This window comes from Rana temporaria, chromosome 6 (assembly GCF_905171775.1).
Source record: "Rana temporaria chromosome 6, aRanTem1.1, whole genome shotgun sequence".
Classification (NCBI taxonomy): Eukaryota; Metazoa; Chordata; class Amphibia; order Anura; family Ranidae; genus Rana; species Rana temporaria.
This window is the reverse complement of record NC_053494.1, coordinates 170,936,221-170,957,138: the sequence shown is the minus strand read 5'-3', so window position 1 is coordinate 170,957,138 and position 20,918 is coordinate 170,936,221. Positions and strand designations below refer to the sequence as shown.

The window sequence follows — 20,918 nt, the reverse complement described above, 5'->3', positions numbered from 1 at the left end:
AGCAGACACCAGAGACAAAGGGGTCCCGGTACAATCAGATCCAGCAGACACTCAGATCCGGCGGCAGACATTCTCCTGCTGATCTGCACACAGAAGCCAGTCTAACTCTCGCAGCCCTCATAGGGTAGCCATGGTAACGCTCTGCACTGCTCGCGAGAGTTAGACTGGCTTCTGTGCGCAGAGCAGCAGGAGAATGTCTGCCGCCTGATCTGAGTGTCTGCTGGATCTGACAGAGCTTGTACAGGTACAAATCATTTACATGAAAAGCTGACAATAAACAATAAATTAAGCTGACAATAAATTATAATGCCAGCGAGGGGGGAAGCAATAAATGATACTGCCTGACAGGGGGGAGGGGGAGCTAAGAGAAACACACAACACGCACTGGCTGACAGGCCCCCCTCCTTGCAAATAGTTTGTGTCTCTTTTCCCTCCCTTGTCAGGCATCAGTGTGCACTGGTCTTAACCACTTCAGCCCCAGAAGGATTTACCCACTTCCTGAGCTACACTTATTTTGCTTAAAAGTTCAGAATTTACATTTTTTTTTTCCTGAAACTTTCTTCCTAAAATTAGGGTGCGTGTTATACGCCGGCGCGTGTTATACGCCGATAAATACGGTATATAAAAAGTACTACAATTTTAAACAAAACATGTTACACGTAAGTCTGTCAGTGATCCTAAAATCTTGATACTTTTAGGTCAATCTTGCACAGGGTAAGGCTCATGGGATAAATCAAGAATGGAACTAATCCATTAAGTGGTGATTACTTGGAATGGAAAGTGGGTGCTTAAAGCCAAATCCCACATGCTTCCAACATGTACAAGTAAATAGATACTTTGTACCAGAAGAAAGCATAGTTCATGTAGCCTGGTTTGTACAGGACAGTGCAGTCATTACATTTCTTCAACACTTCTAATGCCAACACAAAGGACAATGGGAAGATGGGGGTCTATGTCAGGCTGCTCAATATTGTGTCAAGTGCCCCCTCCCCACATCTTCCTTTCCAAAGCATGCTGTCTGTTCTTGTCATGTTATAAAGAGCCCTGAAGTATGTAAAGCTTTTGTTGGCATTATACATCATGAGATGTTGTTGAGTGTTGAAATAAGATTGCCCTGCAATAACATACTGGAATACTATTGCATCTTTTGCATTTTCTTTCTTGCCTTTAGGTGTAACCAAAGTCAAAAATGTAGACGATAGAGTGGGAAAGTATTTTAACCTCTAGTAAGTGTAAATTTTATGTCCACGGGGGGTGACAATTGTCACTGTGATTGAAAGTGAATGAAAATCCAAACTTGGAGTTGTCACCAGAATAGGAAATCTTGAAATGAGGACACAGTTCTGGTCACAGCTGTCTAGCAGAGTATTTCCCTCACTTTGAGATTTTCTTTAAAGTGAAATAAAACTCCACTTTTGAACTTGTACCTACAGGTGACTGAGTGAGTGAGTAGCTTGTATAGCGCTACAAATGCGAACTAAATCGCCTCAAGGTGCTGTATCCAATGTCGTCTTCTAGCCACGCTTCAGAATAGATGTGGCTTAAGTTTTTTTCTGAAGGCCCGATGGTTCACTTCCATAGGTAAGCCTATATTAAGGCTTACATGTAGATAGAGTGAACATCTCCTAAACTTGCACTGTTTAGGAGATATTCACACAACATGCAGCTGGTGACGTCAGTGGTACATGGGCTCTGAAGGGATGGCATACCCTGGCAGACCTTCAGTGCTCTGTGCTGGACCCAAAGGCTCTTTGCGGGCCCCAGCCATTCATACAGTCGGAGTCCGCAAACCCAGAAGGAAGACAGCAGCACCGGGGAGCTGTGACAGCACTGCACTGGAGGGCTCTGTGTACAGGTAAGTCTGTCATAATCTGCTAGTATACGGTACATACTAATACATTATGACTTCAACGTGCAGGAAGACCCCTTGTTTTTTATCTTTCTAGAGGTTTACTACCACTCAACATCTGTTGTGTCTGTAGGACAGGCAATAAAGATAGATCTCCTCAATGGGACAAAGATGACTAAACTAGGAAACATCCAAAATCCCCAACACTGCTCCAAACTCGCACTTCCCAACATCCACGAACAAACAGGATGCCGGCTTAAAAAAGCCTGCCTCTGCTTACTATTAGACATATGAATTAAAAAGTAGCCGCACCCCACTGTTTGCTTTTCCAGACATTTTTTATCAACTGCCAATAGTACAGTTGCATCCATACTGTGTCCATTTAAAAACCACCCCTCCCTAATGTGTTTTACCACAATGTGATTTGATCGCAAGGATATCCTAATGATTAAGCTACTTTGTGATGAAATGTATTGAGGAGATGTGTTTTTTTTTTATAGAGACGGAATGGATTCAGCTGCACTATTGACAATTAAAGAAAGATACCTGAAAGAGAAAACAGTGGAGTGTGGCTTCTACATTGAGAGGGACGTTTGTTCATTTCCCATTGTGTGGACACAACACTAATAGATATGCCCTCTTATGCCTTGTACACGTGATTGGAATTTCCGATGAAAAAAGTCAGACGGATTTTTTTCATCGGATATTCCGACCGCGTGTGTGCCCCATCGGAAATTCTGACGGACTTAGAAAGAGAACATGTTCTCTTTTTTTCTGATGAAAAAAAATTCTATCACAAATTCCGATCGTCTGTGTGGAACTCCGACAGAGAAAAAAACATGCATGCTCAGAATCTAGTAGACGCATGCTCGGAAGCATTGAACTTAATTTTTCTTGGCTCATCGTAGTGTTGTATGTCACTGCGTTTTGGACGGTCAGAATTTGGTGTGACAGTGTGTATGCAAGACAGCCTAAATGGAATTCCGTCAGAAAAATCTGTTGGAGTTTATCCCGATAGAAATTTCGATAGTGTGTTCGGTGTAAAAGACAAATGGTCACTAGAATAGTTGTCACCATTAGAACATTTCACTACTACGAATGTACTAGATAAAACATGTCGTTTGTTTCCTTGCATTTAATTCCAGGGGCAGTAAGTCAACAGGACAAATATAGATGAATCTCCCTAATGAGGACAAAGACAAAAATGAATACCAGACAGAGTTTTAAGCCCTTACCACTCGTAAGTACACTTATTTGTTAACCTTTTGCCTTGCAAAAAATCTTAACAGCTATCCTAACCTTCCTCCTTTTCAGTATATTATTTGCTTTAAAAAAGTCAGGTGCACTTTATGTTTGATATGTGTAACATCAATTATGATTTTTATTCCTCCGAGTCTCATCTTAGAGCATTTCTTTCTGTCATTATTGATTTAAATATTTTTTTTATCAGTAAACATTCTCGTGAAATTTACAAGACTTCAATTTGCTACACCATTGCATTTAACTTAGCTGTACCGCATATATTTAAAGCAGGATTCTTACCAACGCCATCAGCTTCTTGATTATAATTAGATGCTGAGCATTTCTCATGGGTGCTTTGCTCATGAACCGACACCTAGGTAAGGAAAATGATGGCAATAAAAATATAGCATTATCCCCAGTATCAATAAATAAATGGACACACTGTAATGGCTCCAGAGAGTTATGCTAAGAATAAAACTATTTTTCATACAAACAGTTGTAATAGTTATATTCATGTGCAGGCTTGCAAATAATTTAAATACACAATGTGCTAATGAATATTTGTATAATACCTGTTCTGTATTACTGGCTGAAAATTGTGATTCGTGTTGCTCAGTTGCTTGGCTGCTGCTAACAAACTTGACTTCATTGCTTCTTCTTGTTTCCTAAACGACAAAGGCATATTCACAATATAAGATTCTATTTTAGACAACTAAAGTGTCAGCTTTATGTGTCTGGTATTTTCAGTCTGAATTGTTTTGCATGAATTCTACTTACATAGGCAAAAACGCGCAAACAGGGCAGAGTGGTGACATATCATTAAGGCCCCATACACACGAGAGGATTTATCCGCAGATACGGTCCAGCGGACCGTTTCCACGGATAAATCCTCTCAAAGAAATCCGCTGATTTCGATGGGATGGAGTGTACACACCATCCCATTGAAATCCGCGCGGAAATCCTCTGCCGATGACGTGTCGCGCCGTCGCCGCGATTATGACGCGGCGACGGGCGCGACGCTGTCATATAAGGAATTCCACGCATGCGTCAAATCATTACGACGCGTGCGGGGAATCCCTTTGGACGAATGGATCCGGTAAGTCTGTACAGACGAGCGGATCCATCCGTTGGAATGGATTCCAGCAGATGGATATGTTGTGCAGCACAACAAATATTCGATCTGCTGGAATCCATCCCAGAGGAGATTTCTCCGCGGAAACAGATCCGCTGGCGTGTACACACCATAGGATCTATCCGCAGAAACCCATTTGCTGGGATTTATCTGCGGATAGATTCTATCGTGTGTACGGGGCCTTAGAGGCAAGACTAAGATTCTTAAAGAAAAACTGCACTTTGAGGCTTCATTTCCACTGGCGTTTTTACAGCCACTGTTGTTAGGCTTTTTTACAGCTTAAAAACGCCTGTCCATGTTTATTTTGTAAACTGAGCGTTTTTGAGCGTTTTTTAACGTCTGGCGTTTTTACAGCTCTACTCTGGAGCTTCAGAACGCCCTGGTCCTGCGTTTATTTTACAGCTCAAAAACGCCTATGCCATTTGCAGCTCAAAAACGTCTATGTGGGCATGATGCCATAGAATAACATGGACAGGCGTTTTTAAGCTGTAAAAAACGCTCAGAAAAGTGGCTGTAAAAACGCCAGTGGAAATGAAGCCTTAAAGGATTTTCTTTTCTCTGACTTCTCCTTTCACTTTTAAAAATCATTTAATTGTATGATTTTCATAATTTGCAATTGATTGAGATTAGTGAGTGTGGCTCTTTTAAATCTAACTGTCTATGATCTGTAATTACACTGATTCGGATGTTGTGCAGGCCAGGATACACATGAAAAATACATTAATTTCTCGGCATGGGTTGTTTCTTCCACCAGTCCTTTGAGAGCTGTCATTTACTAATAGTAACAATCAGGATAGGGTTATTTTAATGACCATTTCCATACCTCCCAATTTTCTGAGATAAGAAAGAGGGACACCTTATAGCACATATGTGTGCACTCCCCCACCATGTGCCCAATTACATGGACAATGAAGAATGAATGCTCAAGAAATGCACACAAAAAAAGAGACAGTTGTTACTATACATTTTTTTTTTTTTTTTTATCTATTGAGAAAAAGGCAGGTACAAGAAAACAAGAATTAATAAGACATGGTACCATACAAGATGACATATAAAGTCCCATGTAGGACAAAAAGGCATTAAAGTGCAATAAACGTTAAAGTAAAGTGCAAAAGAGTTCTAAATATTAATAACAAAGTCCCAAGCAATGCAAAATGTCCAATACAAAAGTGCAGAAAGTATGTAAATCAATCATAAAAATTAATCAAGTTCTAGATATATTACAAAGTCCCAAACAATGCAAAAGTCCAAAAAAAAATGCAGAAAGCCACGTTATGCATAGGACAACTAATGGTATATATCTTTATTGTTGTTTATCTGTGCTGCTCCTGACTTTGTTTAGGATATGTTTTTCTATGTATAACTTGTTTTTTGGAAAATAAAATGTAGAAATTAAAAAAAAAAATGCAGAAAGTATGTAACATAGCTTATTTTTATGATTGAGTTACATACTTTCTGCACTTATATATTGGACATTTTGCAGTGTTTGGGACTTTGTTTTATATCTAGAACTCTTTTGCACTTTATATATTTGTATTTTATATAGTTTATATAGTTTATATATCGGTAGTTTTTTGAGTCATGTTTATATCATGTTGATGCCATTTTATTTTATTCATGTATATGATTGATTTAGTGGGCAAGCGCACCTGTCTTTCTAAATTACATTGTCTAAAGTAGGGTATTCAGGCTTTTACAGGTGCTGCTGCCAATTTAGATCTCAGAGTGTGTAATATATTTTGTTCTTATTTAAAGTACAGTAAACCATATAACAAACCTTTCCCTGAGTCCATTTGTTCCAACCGACATGATATGTACAATCACCAATCTACTATGACCCAGTATAACACGGTGTGTGGGTGCAATAGAGAAGTGCACACACTGTGAAATACGTTAATGGTAAAGTAGATGCACACCACATATTCCATATCTTGTTGTATTCATGAGGACAGCCCCTGTTTTCATAGATAACCTTTTCATAAGGTAATAATTGGGTAATTGCACACAACCACTGCTGGAGTGAGGGAGGGTAGGGCTGTAACAATTTAAGTGCAATGAGTTTATAAAGGGTTTCCAGTATATTGCAGCCATTGCTCTTTATCTGGGAGGCCCAATAGACAAACTTCAGGGGTGAATGGGACAGGGGTTGAAATTACAGTAGACAACAGGTCCACAATTTGTTTACAGTATCTGGCAATCGCTGGACAATGCCAAAGTACTTGAAGGAAATCAGCTCCCGGTTGGATATATCTGGTTTAGTTTGAGTCAGGGGTGCAATTCATTAGAAAACTTATATGAGTCTCCACCGTGTTATGAAGGTCCTAGACTAAGCTAAATTTTAAGGTGTCTCAACTGTCTTGCCAGGTAGTACAAATACAGTACATGTCTAGAAGGGCCACCATGCCTGCCTTGCATTTTGGCCTTTGCAAAACTGAAAGTTTTAGCTTACAACATGTGTCTGCCCAGATAAAGAGCATAAACAATGTATCCAATGACTTAAGCCACTTTCACGCTGAGGAGCTTTAGAGGCGTTTTAGTGCCTGTAAAGCGTCTCCCCAGTGTGAAAGTAGCTTTTAAGAATGACTTGGGTATCAGCACTGGCATATGTGAAGTGATATATAGACATTTATCATTTTGATCAGGTTTATACTGCCAGCAAAGGGAGTTATAGATAACACAGTGAGTTTATGCCTCACAAATTGCAAAAGAGGGTCTATATTTGTTGACAAGGTGTCCATGGGGGTAAAAGTACTAATAACGTCTAAATATTTGAATGAGGTGACTAAAAGGGGAAGGAAACTAAGGTAGTTTGGAGCAAGGACGGGTGTAGTGGCATTTTTTACAAACCTATACATATCTATCTGAAAAAAAATTCTGGCTTTTTTTTTTTTTTTTTACTGATTATGGAATTAACATTCAAGAAGTGCAAAATCCTTCTGAAGTAGCTTAATATCTAGCAATTACTGTAGATGCAAATCCTAATGACATTTGTTTACTTATGCATTGTGTATCATATACTACTCCCCCTTCCTTTCAGACTTTTTTTCCTTCTCAGTGTTGATGATCTCCTCTCTTTCAGACACTTTCCTGTCTACATTTACCCACTTCAACATCTGCTGCACATCATTTCCCTGCACCTGCTTCTTATTAGTAACAATGGTGGATCATGCCAGCACACTTTGGGCCAGATTCACGTAGATCGGCGCATCTTTGTGCCGGCGTAGCGCATCTCATATGCGCTACGCCGACGTAACTCTGAGAGGCAAGAGCAGTATTCACAAAGCACTCGCTCCCAAACTTGCGCTGGCATAACGTAAATTGGCCGGCGAAAGCCTGCCTAATTCAAAATAGGTTGAAGGAGGGCGTGATACATGTAAATGAACCGTGACCCCATGCAAATGAATGGCCGAACGAACGGCGAATGCGTGCGCATGCTCAGAATCACGTCGCATATACTCCCAAAGATACCCCTGCTTTAGGTGGAATAACTTTACGCCGGACATACGCCTTAAGTAAACGGCGTAGATTACAGCGACGGGCGCAAGTACATTCGTGAATCGGCGTATCTAGGTCATTTACATATTCGACGCGTAAATCAATGGAAGCGCCCCTTGCGGCCAGCGTAAATATGCGCCCAAGATATGACAACGTAGGAGACTTACGTCGGTCATATGAAGCCAAAATTCAGGCGTATCTTGTTTGCTGAATAAGGCGCATAGATACAACGGCGCATCCATGGACTTACGCGGCGTATCAGAAGATACGTCGGCGTAAGTCCTTTCTGAATCCGGGCCTTTGTGTTGACATGACTGCTTGTTGTCTCCATCAGTGGAGCTTGCAATAGAGTGACAATGCAGGAGAACAACATTTCCCCAAATACAGGAAGTGCCTGAACAAGGTCCTTAATGGCAGGATCACTGTCTATTATTGTAAAGTGTATTTTAAACCAAAACCATTTTATTCTACTTTGTCAATACAGTGGCAAAAAGGTTAGAACCCATGTCTGTTTTTTTGTTTTTTTGTTGTCTGTGTGCCAGTTGGGGATATTTTTCCTATGTCTGCTGGTGGCAATTTTTATTTTGATAAAAAGGGTTTTAGACTTAATATTCCAATGCTACCCTCACACCAATTGGTGGAAATGTTCAGAATTTTGGGGGTCCAGCGTTTTCTATACATTTTTGTGAGCTATAAAATATAGGGGTTCTAACTCTTCCACATTCCATAGATAGCATCTGCGTTACATGCACTTCAATAGACTCAGAAATGTTCCTATGAACAATGTGTACTGTACTGTAAAAACATGGCAGAACTGTGTACACACGATCGGAAATTCCGACAAGAAAACCGTGAATTTTTTTAGACGGAATGTTGGCTCAAAGTTGTGTTGCATAGACGCGGTCACACAAAATTCAGACCGTCAAGAACGCAGTGACGTACAACACTACAAGGAGCCGAGAAAAAATAAGTTCAATGATTCCGAGCATGCGTCGAATTGATTCTGAGCATGCATGTTTTTTTGCACGTCAGAATTGCATACAGACGATCGGTTTCTGACAAGAACTTGTCTTGTCGGAAAAATTGAGAACCAACTCTCAAATTTTTGCTGTCGAAAATTCCGACAGAAAAAGTCCGATGGGGCCTACACATGGTCAGAATTTTAGACCAAAAGCTCACATCAAACTTTTCTTGTCGGAAATTCTGACCGTGTGTACGCAGCATTAGGCACAAGTTTATCTTAGGTTTTTAGCTTGCTGCATCTATATTTTACAAAGGCGTGAGAAGCTCACACGATCAGCTCAGTATATCCCAGCCATAAAAAGCTTTAAAACCACATGACCAACCACAATGTAGTTAAAATACTTTAAAACATTTACTTGCTCAGTGTAATTAATTCCCACAGGTCATTTCAGCCCTAAGAAATGGCCCTGCGCATTCTAGGTGAGTGGTCCCTATATTACTGGCGGCTTGATTGGGTCATATTAAGCTGTTATGAAATGGGAGAGTAATTGGGATTGCTGTGTCTGAGCTGGTGGTGAATACATCATTCTCTCTGCCTCTGGGATGCATTAGTTTAAATGTAGTCATTTGTGAAAAGCTTTTCAAGCTTTGTTTTAAATGACTAAATATGCATGCTGAAAGCCCAGTTTAATCAGGCAAGAATATTCTTTGGTTCAGCTACTGTATATGAAAGGAAAACACTGACTAATTTCAGTGTATTATGGAGTTGTTTAGAAAAAGATAAGAGAGAATGAACATGCATAAAAAACAGCCTCATGAATGATTATGTTAGATCAAGGTTTCAGAAACCTGCCTATATGACTAAAGCCGACATTCTGCCATACTGGTTTCTGAAACCTTGATCCAACATAACCATTAATGGGAATTGCTCCAATTAAATAGCATGCAGCCCTGAAGAAGGGGGAGTCTATTCCCCCAAACGCGTTGGCTTGATGTACAGGTTGCTACTTTTTAATAAACGCCTATGAACCCTACCTTGGAAGTTGCATTTCTCTGGACTCATTTCCTTCTATCCAAGCCTAAATGCTCTCTGAGGCCCCGTACACACGACCGGTTTTCTCGGCAGAATTCAGCAAGAAACTCGATGGGAGACATATTCTGCCGAGAAAACCGGTCCTGTGTACACTTTTCGCCGAGAAACCCGTCGGGAAACTCGTCGAGTCAAAAAGAGAGCATGTTCTCTATTTCCTTGTTGGGCAATGAGAACATTTGGCTCGACGAGTTTTCTGACAGCCGAACAAGGAACTCGACGAGCAAAACAATGTGTTTTGCCCATCGAGTTTCTTGGTCGTGTGTACGGGGCCTGACAGTATAGTTCCAGCACTCGGTAGATTAGACTTTACTACAGCCCACTGCTGCACTTCAGGTGGCCTTACCACTATTTATGCTGATCTAGATGCCAGATGTCATCTTATGCCTAATCAATTGTGTTATTGCAATTGTTAATCCATTTCATGTCTGCCTAGTTTATAAACATATTGGGTGACAATTAAGTTTGTTTTAACAAACCCGGTTTGGTGCCTGTTTTCTTTGATATAGTGCTACTACTGGGGACTAGACATGTGCATTGCCCAAAAAAAATAGTTTTTTTCGTTTATGTTATTTTGGTTTTTTAAATTTTTTCGTAAATTCGGGAAAATCTAAAAATACCTTTTTCCGTTTTATTCGTTTTTCTGCTTTTTTCGTAAATTCGTAAATTCGGGAAATTCGAAAATTCGGAATTCTGAAATTCTGAAATGAAATTTCAGAATTTTCGGATTTCCGAAAAAGCAAAAAACTAAAAAAACTAAAAAAACTAAATTTCTGAAAAAAAACGAATGAAACGAAAATGAAAAAAAAATCGGAAATTCTAAAAATTCGGAAATTTCCCATTTTCGAATTTTAGATTTTCGATCTTAAGATTTTTGAATGTTACAATTTGGAAATTTCACATTTTTTAATTTTTGAATTTTCGATTTTTTAATTTTAGAATTTTCTAATTTTTCGAAAGTGAAAAATGTGTAAATTCGAAAAATAAAAAATGTAAATATTCGAAATTTCGAAAATTAAAAATTTAAAAATTCGAAATTTCGAAAATTCAAAAATGAAAAATTCTAAAATGTTCGTATTTTCGAATTTCCGAAAATCCGAATTTCCAAAATTCGGAAATTAAAAAATTTGGAAATTCTAAATTTCGGAAATACGAAAATTGGAATTTTCGGGGATTCCGAAAACTGGAATTTTCGGAAATCTGAAAATTCAGGTAATTTGAAAATTCGAAATTTTCGAAAGTCCGAAAATTTGGAAATAAAGAATTTGTTAATACGAAAATTCAGAATTAACGAATTAACGAATTTTCGTTAAAAAATGAATTAGAAACTAAACGAATTGCACATGTCTACTGGGGACTAATCATAGGTGTGTGCAGCATATTGCATTAGGGTGTGCACCCCAAAGCTCAAGCACACACTACTGATCACTCACGATGTTCATTCAAGGGAAGAAAGGGAAGGGTATGGTCAATTACATATTGACCGTCCCCTTCCTCTACTCATCCTAAAACATCCTTGCAGCAACAGCTGGTGGGAGAGAAGGAAAGCTGGTAGCACTGCAAGGGGAAGGGGGGAGCCAAGGCAGTAGGGGAGATCTGTGCTGTAAATGGTGATTAGGGTGTGCCTGGGCACACCTGGCACACCCTGTGCTCATGCATATGGGACTAATTATTACTTTCAGTGATTTCCTGTGATATTGTATGTTTGTACACCCAACCTGGTGTGTTAGAGGTGCTGAGGTTTTTGGATAAAGTTGAGACAAAGAACAGACGACCCATCCTAATCAACGGCTCTTATGGGGGAAACGCTACATGAGTTAAACAGCAAGAGCTGCTTCTTATTTATTGTTATTGAAACCTTCAACATTAAAAAAAAATGCCTGGAGTTGTTCTTTAAGGCTGGTTAACACAGCAGTATGGGGCGGATCACAGCAGGGGCCCAGTGCATCCCGATTCGCTGTTTTAGGTCTGATTTCAACCTGAATTTTTGGCTGAATTCAGATCTGAAATGGACCAGAAGACACACAGGACTCTTGTACAATTTGCATCGGAGCCGCTCTGGAGACGTGTGAACTGGCTACATAGAGAGCCAGTCACAATCTCCTGCTATGCGAATTGTAAGATAACGATAACCTAAATGTAGATTTTTGACAGCTGCAATGTTTCCTGGCTGATGTTAGAACTTTTCTGATTGATGTCACTCATTGCCTGGTTTCATTCTTAAAGCGGAGGTTCACCCAAAAATCCACTTTTTGACATTAGCTGTAGCATACTGCCAACATCTGCAGTATGCTGTGTTTTTTCTTTTTCTTGTACTTATCATATATGAGCCCTTGTTTTCTGTTTTCGAGCGGGGAATCCTGCGGGGAATGGGCGTTTCTAAGCGAAGAGGAGTTGATTGTCGGCTGCTAAGGCGCGTCACGCTTTCCGAAAAAAACCGAAGTCACACTCGGCCGTTTACGGCGCCTGCCGTGTAGAGCTGACTGCGCAGGCGCCTTAAACACCCGTGTGGGACTTCGGGTATTTTCGGAAGGTGTGACGCGCTTTAGCAGCCGTCAATCAACTCCTCTCAGCTTAGGAACGCCTATACCCGGAAGTAATCCCCCGCTCGGAGCCGGATAACAAGGGCTCGTATAACAATAAGTACAAAAAAAAACAGCATACTGCAGATGTTAGCAGTATGCTGGAGGGATGTAGCTAATGTAAAAGAGTTTATTTTTGGGTGAACCCCCGCTTTAAGGGGAGTTATGTATCACTTCTCTCTCTACCATGATATTCAATAAGTACTTTACAGTCCATGAAGCCATAAATATACAAAAATAAAATAAAATCTGCTTTACGTAAATTGTAAATTGTCCTCTGCCAATATGCCTTATCAGCTTGATGCAGCCAATGTTCTTGGGTGAACAGGCTTCCAGATTTACAGTCAGCAGCCATGTTGGGGAATCAATAGCGAAATAAAAGGATTGGCTTTTTCCTTATATGACATGTTTTATATGACTGCAATCGACATGGCTCTCTCACATAATTGTTTCATAACCGCATATCAAGCCCTTGCTTCTCAGTCAGCCCATTAAAAACTGACACAAAAGACTATTCATAATAAAATATGATCTCCATTATCTACTGCTAGATGACACTCTTGTATTCATAAGGCAGTTAATGAATGACAACTGCAATCACATTTTGATTAGATCACCCATGAGCTATACTATCTATGTAACATCTAATCTAGATACACATGCAGACCTATATTTAATAATGATTTAATAATGTAGTGCAAGAGCAATAGTGTGCAGTGACCCATAACAACCAATACAATTAGGCAGATTCAGAAAGATTTAGGCCGGCATATCAGTAGATACGCCGGCCTAAATCAGAATCTGCGCCGACGCAAATTTAAGCATATTCTGGAAACCAGATACGCTTAAATTAGGCTCAGATACGAGCGGCGTAAGTGTCTTACACCGTCGTATCCTAAAGTGTAATTTTTAGGCTGACCGCTAGGTGGCGCTTCATTTGCGGTCGGCCTAGAATATGTAAATGAGTAGTTATGCCGATTCACGAACGTATGCTTGCCCGACGCAGTAAAGATACGCCATTTACGTAACGCATTTTCAGGCCTAAAGTTATTCCATCAAATAGCTGGAATAGTAATGTTTAGTATGGCCGTCGTTCCCGCGTCGAAATTTGAAAATTTTACGTCGTTTGCGTAAGTCGTCCGTGATTAGGGCTGGACGTAATTTACGCCCACGTCGAAACCAGTAGGACCGTGCGGCGTACTTTGCCGCAATGCACACTGGGATATGTACACGGACGGCGCATGCACCGTTCATAAAATACGTCAATCACGTCAGGGCACCCCCCATTAACATAAAACACGCCCCCTCAGCCGAATTTGTAAACACGATGCACTACGCCGCCGCAAAGTTAAGGCAGTCTTTCTGAATCTAGCTAAATGTCTGCTAATAGTAATTTAGTGTAGTCAAGTCAATTAAAAGGACTAACTACCCAACACGATTATTTACATTTTTTATTAGAGGGTAAAAGTGAACAAAAAATGCACATTTCACCATGTTGTGTCCCTTTAAATGCGGAAAGTACACAGAACAAAGAACAAAACAAAATCTTATGATCCTGTCAGAAATTCCATGAACTCCTAGTTTTCTGTGCATTTTACCTCTGATGAACTTTAATGGCTTCCCAGTCTTGGTCCATAGGGTTCAATATTGGGTTGGCCCACCCTTTTTAGCTATAACAGCTTCAACTCAGAAGGGAAGGCTGCCACAAGCTTTAGTGGCATGTCTATGGAAATGTTTGACCATTCTTCCAAAAGCACATTTATGAGGTCAGGCACTGATGTTGGACAAGAAGGCCTGGCTTGTAGTCTCTGCTCGAATTCATCCCAAAGGTGTTCTATCAGGTTAAGGTGCAGGCCAGTCAAGTTCCTCCACCCCAAACTCGCTCATCCAGGACTTTATGGACCTTGCTTAGTACACTGGTGCACAGTCATGTTGAACAGGAAGAGGCCATCCCCAAACTGTTCCCACTAAGTTGGGAGCATGAAATTTTCCTAAATGTCTTGGTATGCTGACGCCTAAAAAGTTCCTTTCACTGGAAATAAGGGGCCAAGCCCAACCCCTGAAAATCAGTTTTTCCATGGCGCCGCAATATTGCCACATACCATTTTTCTTGGGGGTTGTAAAAAATGGCCAGCCCCCGGTGCCAGATGTGCTAGCTACGCCACTGTATTTACCCACAGGTTTAGCGCAATATTTTATTTGGGGAGGGCCATTTCTTATAACCTCCAAAAAGAGGGCTACAAGAGAATAACTGGAATAGTGAAAAGGCCCACTAAAAGCAGTCCATTGCAGGTAATGGCCACATAAAACACTATCTGTCACAGGGACATTCCACACAAGATGCAGCCTGTCAATGGAAAATGTCACAAAATGTACAGTCCGTTACAGTAAAAAGCCACACAAAATGCTTTCTATCAGCCAAATGCAGTCTGTCTGAATGCACTGTTTGGAATTTAAAGGTCATACAAAGTGCTATCTGTCACAGGGAAAGGCCACACAAAATTTGTGTCATTTGTGACAGGGGAAAACCACAACTAATATTGCCAGAAATAGGGGAAAATACCACACAAAATAATAGATCCTACTATAAAGTTTAATCTATTATTAATCTAAATATTATTTTAAATTCCAAAATTGTATTTGGTTTAAGTTTATGCCAATCGACCCAAGTAAGTAACATTTATTGAGAAAAGGTATATTCAATGATCTGTAAAGTTTAACAGTGGTTTGCAGTAATTCATAGCATGCAGAAATAGTTACATAGTAATACATAGAAATACATTTAATTTGTCTTTCTTCTCTATGTAGCTGTAGTCTGACTCATGATTGCTTGATATGGGTTAATGTAATAGTCAGACTGCTCGTTTTACTGTTATTAGATAAGCAGGTATGCTTAGCTAGCGAAGAAGAGAAACAGAAAATGTATGTTTACAATTTAGCTCTTGGAGTCAATAGCTCAGTAGTATCTTAGGCTGATCTATTGGAAAGCAATGCCTCTTTTTCTGTTATAACATTTTAAAGTTTTAATCTTTCTAAAACTAGAAACCTGTCTCAATTCACCGTTAGTTTTAGGATTTTGGTACTAAAAATACTATAACACTATAGCTATCAAAGAATTCCTATTAGCCAGCTGGCTCGGTAAAATGTGCATGCTCATGCTCCTGCACAAACATTCGCCAAGCGTGTGTGCACAAGTATGCACATGGCTGTGCATATGCAGCATGGCATGTGCTCAGAGGTGCCTGCGTGCCCAGACTCTGTAATTTGGGCCAGACTGCTTATTTAAAGCGGTTGTAAACCCGCAAATTATTTTTATTTATTTTTTTCACCTGAAAGGCAAAAGCCATTATGAGCTAGTATGCACCGCATATTAGCTCATTAAGAAATACTTACCTCGGAACGAGGTGAGAGGAACTTACCTGGTCCACGCCGAGCGAGATGTCATCTTGACTCGGCGTGTCTTCCGGGTATCGCCGATCCAGCGCTGTGATTGGCTGGAGCGGCGATGACGTCACTCCCGCGCATGCGTGCGGGAGACTTCCATTCGGCAAGGTCCGGCGGCTGCCGGTCCTTTAGCCGAGGATCCCCGCCGCGCATGCGCCGCTGCAATCAGCGGCGCATTGTGGGGGGAATATCTCCTAAACCGTACAGGTTTAGGAGATATTCTTTATACCTACAGGTAAGCCTTATTATAGGCTTACCTGTAGGTAAAAGTCAAAAATGTGGGTTTACAACCACTTTAAGGGATACTTTAACTCAATGTCCGTGCTGATGGTCCTTCAGTGTACTCCACACTCTCTGACTTGTTCTGAATGTGATTCCTGGCTTCCTCCTGACCCGATTTGTACTCAAGTTCTACCCATTTCTGACCTTGATCTGGCTCCTGATTTGGTACTGCTATGCCTGCTTACTACCGACCTCGGCTTGATCTGTGACTTCTCTGCTGCCTCCTAATCTTCTCCATGCCACTGTCAAGTGCTTACTTGCCTTTTATGCTGACGCGGCTGACGCCTTCTATGCATAGTCCTGCTACGTGTATGCTAACATCTTCCATGAGTTCTAACACCCTGAACTTTTGACCAAGCCAGAGTTCCCCTTTACTCTCGGTGATCCTTCTACTGACTCCTCGCCTGACACTACTGCTTTCATGTTCTGCTGGATCTTCCTGGTTGGCATCTCCAATTCAGGTTTCTACAAACTACATCCTTAGGCACTCATGTCCCTCCTATTCACCTTCACCTGTTTCACCTTCAGGGGGTGCTTGGGCAGGAGATACTAGAGAGGCTGTCCTCATCGTCTTAGTCTCCTATCAGGTACGTGACAATAACCACCCAGACAAACATGGTTTCTATGAACAAAAAACATTTTGAATGGGAGAGATTTGCCTCAGTCAAAAGTAGAATTATGAAGAAAATAGGTACGATGAATACACTCATGTGTTTACTTGTATGAAAACCTGTATGTGCTGTATGAATGGAGCTGGTGCTGTACCTCATCTATATATAGTTATATATAGGGGTCTTCATAAAAGGCTGGCATTAATAATATTTCAAAGTGGGAAGGCTACATCCTCATGGATCCTAAGCCTGGTTAAATTCAAGTATTCCATTCCTAATTCTTTTGCACCTACAAGCAGATGATAGAACAACTCCTATGTCTTCTACTCTGTAGTAAGGTTTACTGACCAAAGAGATACTTTTTGTTCTTTGAAATTCTCATTGTTTAGATGTACCCACATTGTCCATAAATCTCTGTGCTGTGGGATGTTCTCAGCAGTAGACTTAATGAGCTAGTCTCAAGTACGGTTCTATTAGGGGAAGGGAAAGTGGAGCAAGGTCAGACGTTTGTAGAAATTTAAAGTTAAAGATTCTTGCTTGGTATACCTGCTGTAACGAGCTATAATTAGTGATGAGCCAAATGTGCCAGGGTTCAATAAAATAAAGCTTGGAAAAAGGGAACCTTTATCAAACTAAGGGGAGATGAATCCTGAAAATTTGTTTGCCCATTTCAAGTCTAATAGGACAGCCAATATCAAGCCACCAATGCAAAATGTTTGGGGGATGCCCTAAACTCGCTTGTAAAGTGGCTAACCTGTACAAAAAAACAAAAACATTTTACCGTTGCTGACATGTAACATGGTGTAGCGGCAAGAAAAGTGGTCTTCAAATTACACCTGGTGCGCATATGTGTCCAAGGCGGCCTGAAGTTTGGGCACCCCAGGTAAAAATTTGTATTAATGTGCATAACGAAGCCAAGGAAAGATTGACAAGTCTCCAAAAGGCATCAAATTACAGATTAGACATTCTAATAATATGTCAAAAATGTTAGATTTTATTTAAATTGCTTTTCTCACAATCCTGCAAGCTGTTCTGTCTGATATTTTTCTTGGTCTTCCAGATCTTGCTTTAACTTCTACTGTTCCTGATGACTGCCCTTTATTAATTACATCCTGAACAGAGGACATTGACATCTGAAAACGCTTTGCTATCTTCTTATAGCCTTCTCCAGCTTTGTGAGCATCAACTATTTTCAGTTTCGGTTTTCTAGACAACTGCTTAGAAGAACCCATGGTGCTGATTGTTGGGGCAAGGTCAGATGAGTCTGGGCATTTAAAACCTTTGAGATTGACATCACCTGGTCTTCCCAGACGATGATTGAGAACAATCCATGACACTGGCAGGTCTCAGCTTTGCAAAGGGGGCAGTGCATGCTATAAATTCTGCAGGGTGCCCAAACTTTTTTTGTTTTCTGTAATTTTGAAAGTGTAAATGATGGAAATAAAATCTAATTTTTTTTGACATATTATAAGAATGTCTAATCTGTAATTTGATGCCTTTTGCCAAGTTTTGGTAAACTGTGTTTACTATGCCTCAGTTTATGAATGAACAGGAAGCTCTCTACAGAGCTATTTCTGTTCATTCATTCTATAAAGCTGAGGCTGCAGAGAAAGTGAGACATCAAGGGTTTGTTTAGACCCCTGATATGTCACCATATGCTGAAAATGCCCCCCTCGGGTTATACTCGAGTCACCATTTTGCGCCTGATCTCCCAGGCTTTGGGTACCCGGTATCGGCCCAAACTTGGCACACATGTAGCCCCACTCTTCCTCTACAAGTGTGCAAAGTTTGTTGTCCGGGGAACCTACGTCCGGGGAGTGCTCGATTTTTCAAACCCGGGCACCCCTTCCATAGACTCCCATGTTAAACGGTCATTTCTCTGGTGAATTTGGGGACCCGGTACTGGCCGTTCGTAGGTCTCCTGGACCCGGAACTTGTAGCACACTTGTAGCCCCATTACTCCTCTACAAGTGTGCAAAGTTTGTTGTTTGGGGGACCTACTGTTGGGGAGCACCGATTTTTCAAAGCCGGTCTCCTCTTCCATAGACTCCCATGTTAAACATCAGTCTAGTCATGGACACAGTGAGGCATGGGCACAGTGAGGCATGGACACAGTGAGGCATGCACATGGACACAGTGAGGTAAAGTGAGGCACAGTGAGGCATGCAGATGGACACCCTAGGCTTATACTCGAGTCAATACGTTTTCCCATTTTTTTGTGGTAAAATTAGGTGCCTCGGCTTATATTCGGGTCGGCTTATACTCAAATATATACGGTAAATGTTGCACATACTTTTTATTTCAGCTTAATGCTTCATTATCATGCATCTTCCTAAATTGTAGAGAGAGAGAGAAGGAGCGAGAGAGAATGAGTCTGGAATATGTGAATAGTCTTGTAATAACGCTCATCAGAGTACCTATGTACAGCACATAATGAAAAATGCTAATTGTGTGGTAAAGAGATGCATTTATGATAATGCTGGAAGTTTTGACACGATACAGCATATAGTACTTGTGGAAGTATGTCACAATGAATAAAGATTTTGGCTATCAAAAAATGTTTTATTCAAATTCAAACACAGGTCAATTATTCTTTGTTGCTGATAAAGTTAATCTTAGTTCAAATATGATTGTACACATTTACCTATATACCCAATGGAGACAGCCATTTTGAAACCAAACTGGAGTCAACTAGGTCATAATATGATAATTTTCGATCTGATTAATGTTGTCCTTGGACTCCAAGCAAGATGTGCCTATTTAGTGGGTGTCTTCCCCTTGCTAAAATACTGCAATAAACAAAATAAATAAATAAACTCATAGCAGTAAAAACATAGGCCCGGATTCAGATACAAATGCCTATCTTTAGGCGGGTGTAGCGTATCTCATTGGCTACGCCTCATAGAGCAGGGGTAACTATACGCCGAAAAAAGCCTTTACGTAAACAACGTAAAAAAATGCGCCGGGCGCACGTACGTTTCTGAATGGGCGTATCTAGCTCATTACCATATTCGACGCGTTAACCACTTAAGCCCCGGACCATATTGCTGCCTAAAGACCCAAGGGGTTTTTACAGTTCGGGACTGCGTCGCTTTAACAGACAATTGCGCGGTCGTGCGACGTGGCTACCAAACAAAATTGGGGTCCTTTTTTCCCCACAAATAGAGCTTTCTTTTGGTGGTATTTGATCACCTCTGCAGTTTTTATTTTTTGCGCTATAAACAAAAATAGAGCGACAATTTTGAAAAAAATGCAATATTTTTTACTTTTTGCTGTAATAAATATCCCCCAAAAACATATATAATTTTTTTTTTCCTCAGTTTAGGCCGATACGTATTCTTCTACCTATTTTTGGTAAAAAAAATCGCAATAATCGTTTATCGGTTGGTTTGCGCAAAATTTATAGCGTTTACAAAATAGGGGATATTTTTTTTGCATTTTTATTTTTTTTATTTTTTTTACTACTAATGGCAGGGATCAGCGATTTTTTTCGTGACTGCGACATTATGGCGGACACTTCGGACAATTTTGACACATTTTTGGGACCATTGTCATTTTCACAGCAAAAAATGGATTTAAATTGCATTCTTTATTGTGAAAATGACAGTTGCAGTTTGGGAGTTAAACACAGGGGGCGCTGTAACATTTAGGGATCACCTAGTGTGTGTTTACTAGTGTAGGGGGGTGTGGCTGTAGGAATGACATCATCGATCGGGTCTTCCCTATAAAGGGAATCACCCGATCGATGCGCCGCCACAGTGAAGCATGGGGAAGCCGTGTTTACACACGGCTCTCCCCGTTCTTTAGCTCCGGGGAGCGATCGCGACGGAGCGGCTATAAACAAATAGCCGCGCCGTCGTCCCGGATCGCTCCCCCAGCGGACCCGACCTCCGCATGTACCGGGGGGGGTCCCGATCGGACCCCCCACCCACGTCTAGCAGAGGACGTACAGGTACGTGATTGTGCCTGTCCGTGCCATTCTGCTGACGTAAATGTACATGAGGAGGTCGGGAAGTGGTTAATCTACGGAAGCGCCACCTAGCGGCCAGCGTAAATATGCAACTAAGATACGACGGCGTAAGAGACTTACGCCACTCGTATCTAGGCAACTGTGAGGCGTATCTGATTCTATGAATCAGGCGCAAGGTTGCGACGGCCCGCATTCGGAAGTACGACGGCGTATCTGGAGATACGCTGTCGTAACTTCTTTCTGAATCCGGGCCATAGT

At 40.8% G+C, this 20,918-nt stretch overlaps 1 protein-coding gene across 1 annotated transcript in view; it reads right to left on the bottom strand.

The window, feature by feature from the left end:
- XIRP2 (xin actin binding repeat containing 2) overlaps nt 1-20,918 on the bottom strand; it is a 144,693-nt gene that overhangs the window by 19,570 nt on the left and 104,205 nt on the right. Inside the window, exons 4-5 of the mRNA XM_040358503.1 lie at nt 3,664-3,756; nt 3,392-3,464 (exon numbers count right to left, since the gene is read on the bottom strand). Coding sequence (XP_040214437.1) covers nt 3,392-3,464; nt 3,664-3,756 — 166 coding nt within the window. The remainder of the gene's footprint in view (nt 1-3,391; nt 3,465-3,663; nt 3,757-20,918) is intronic.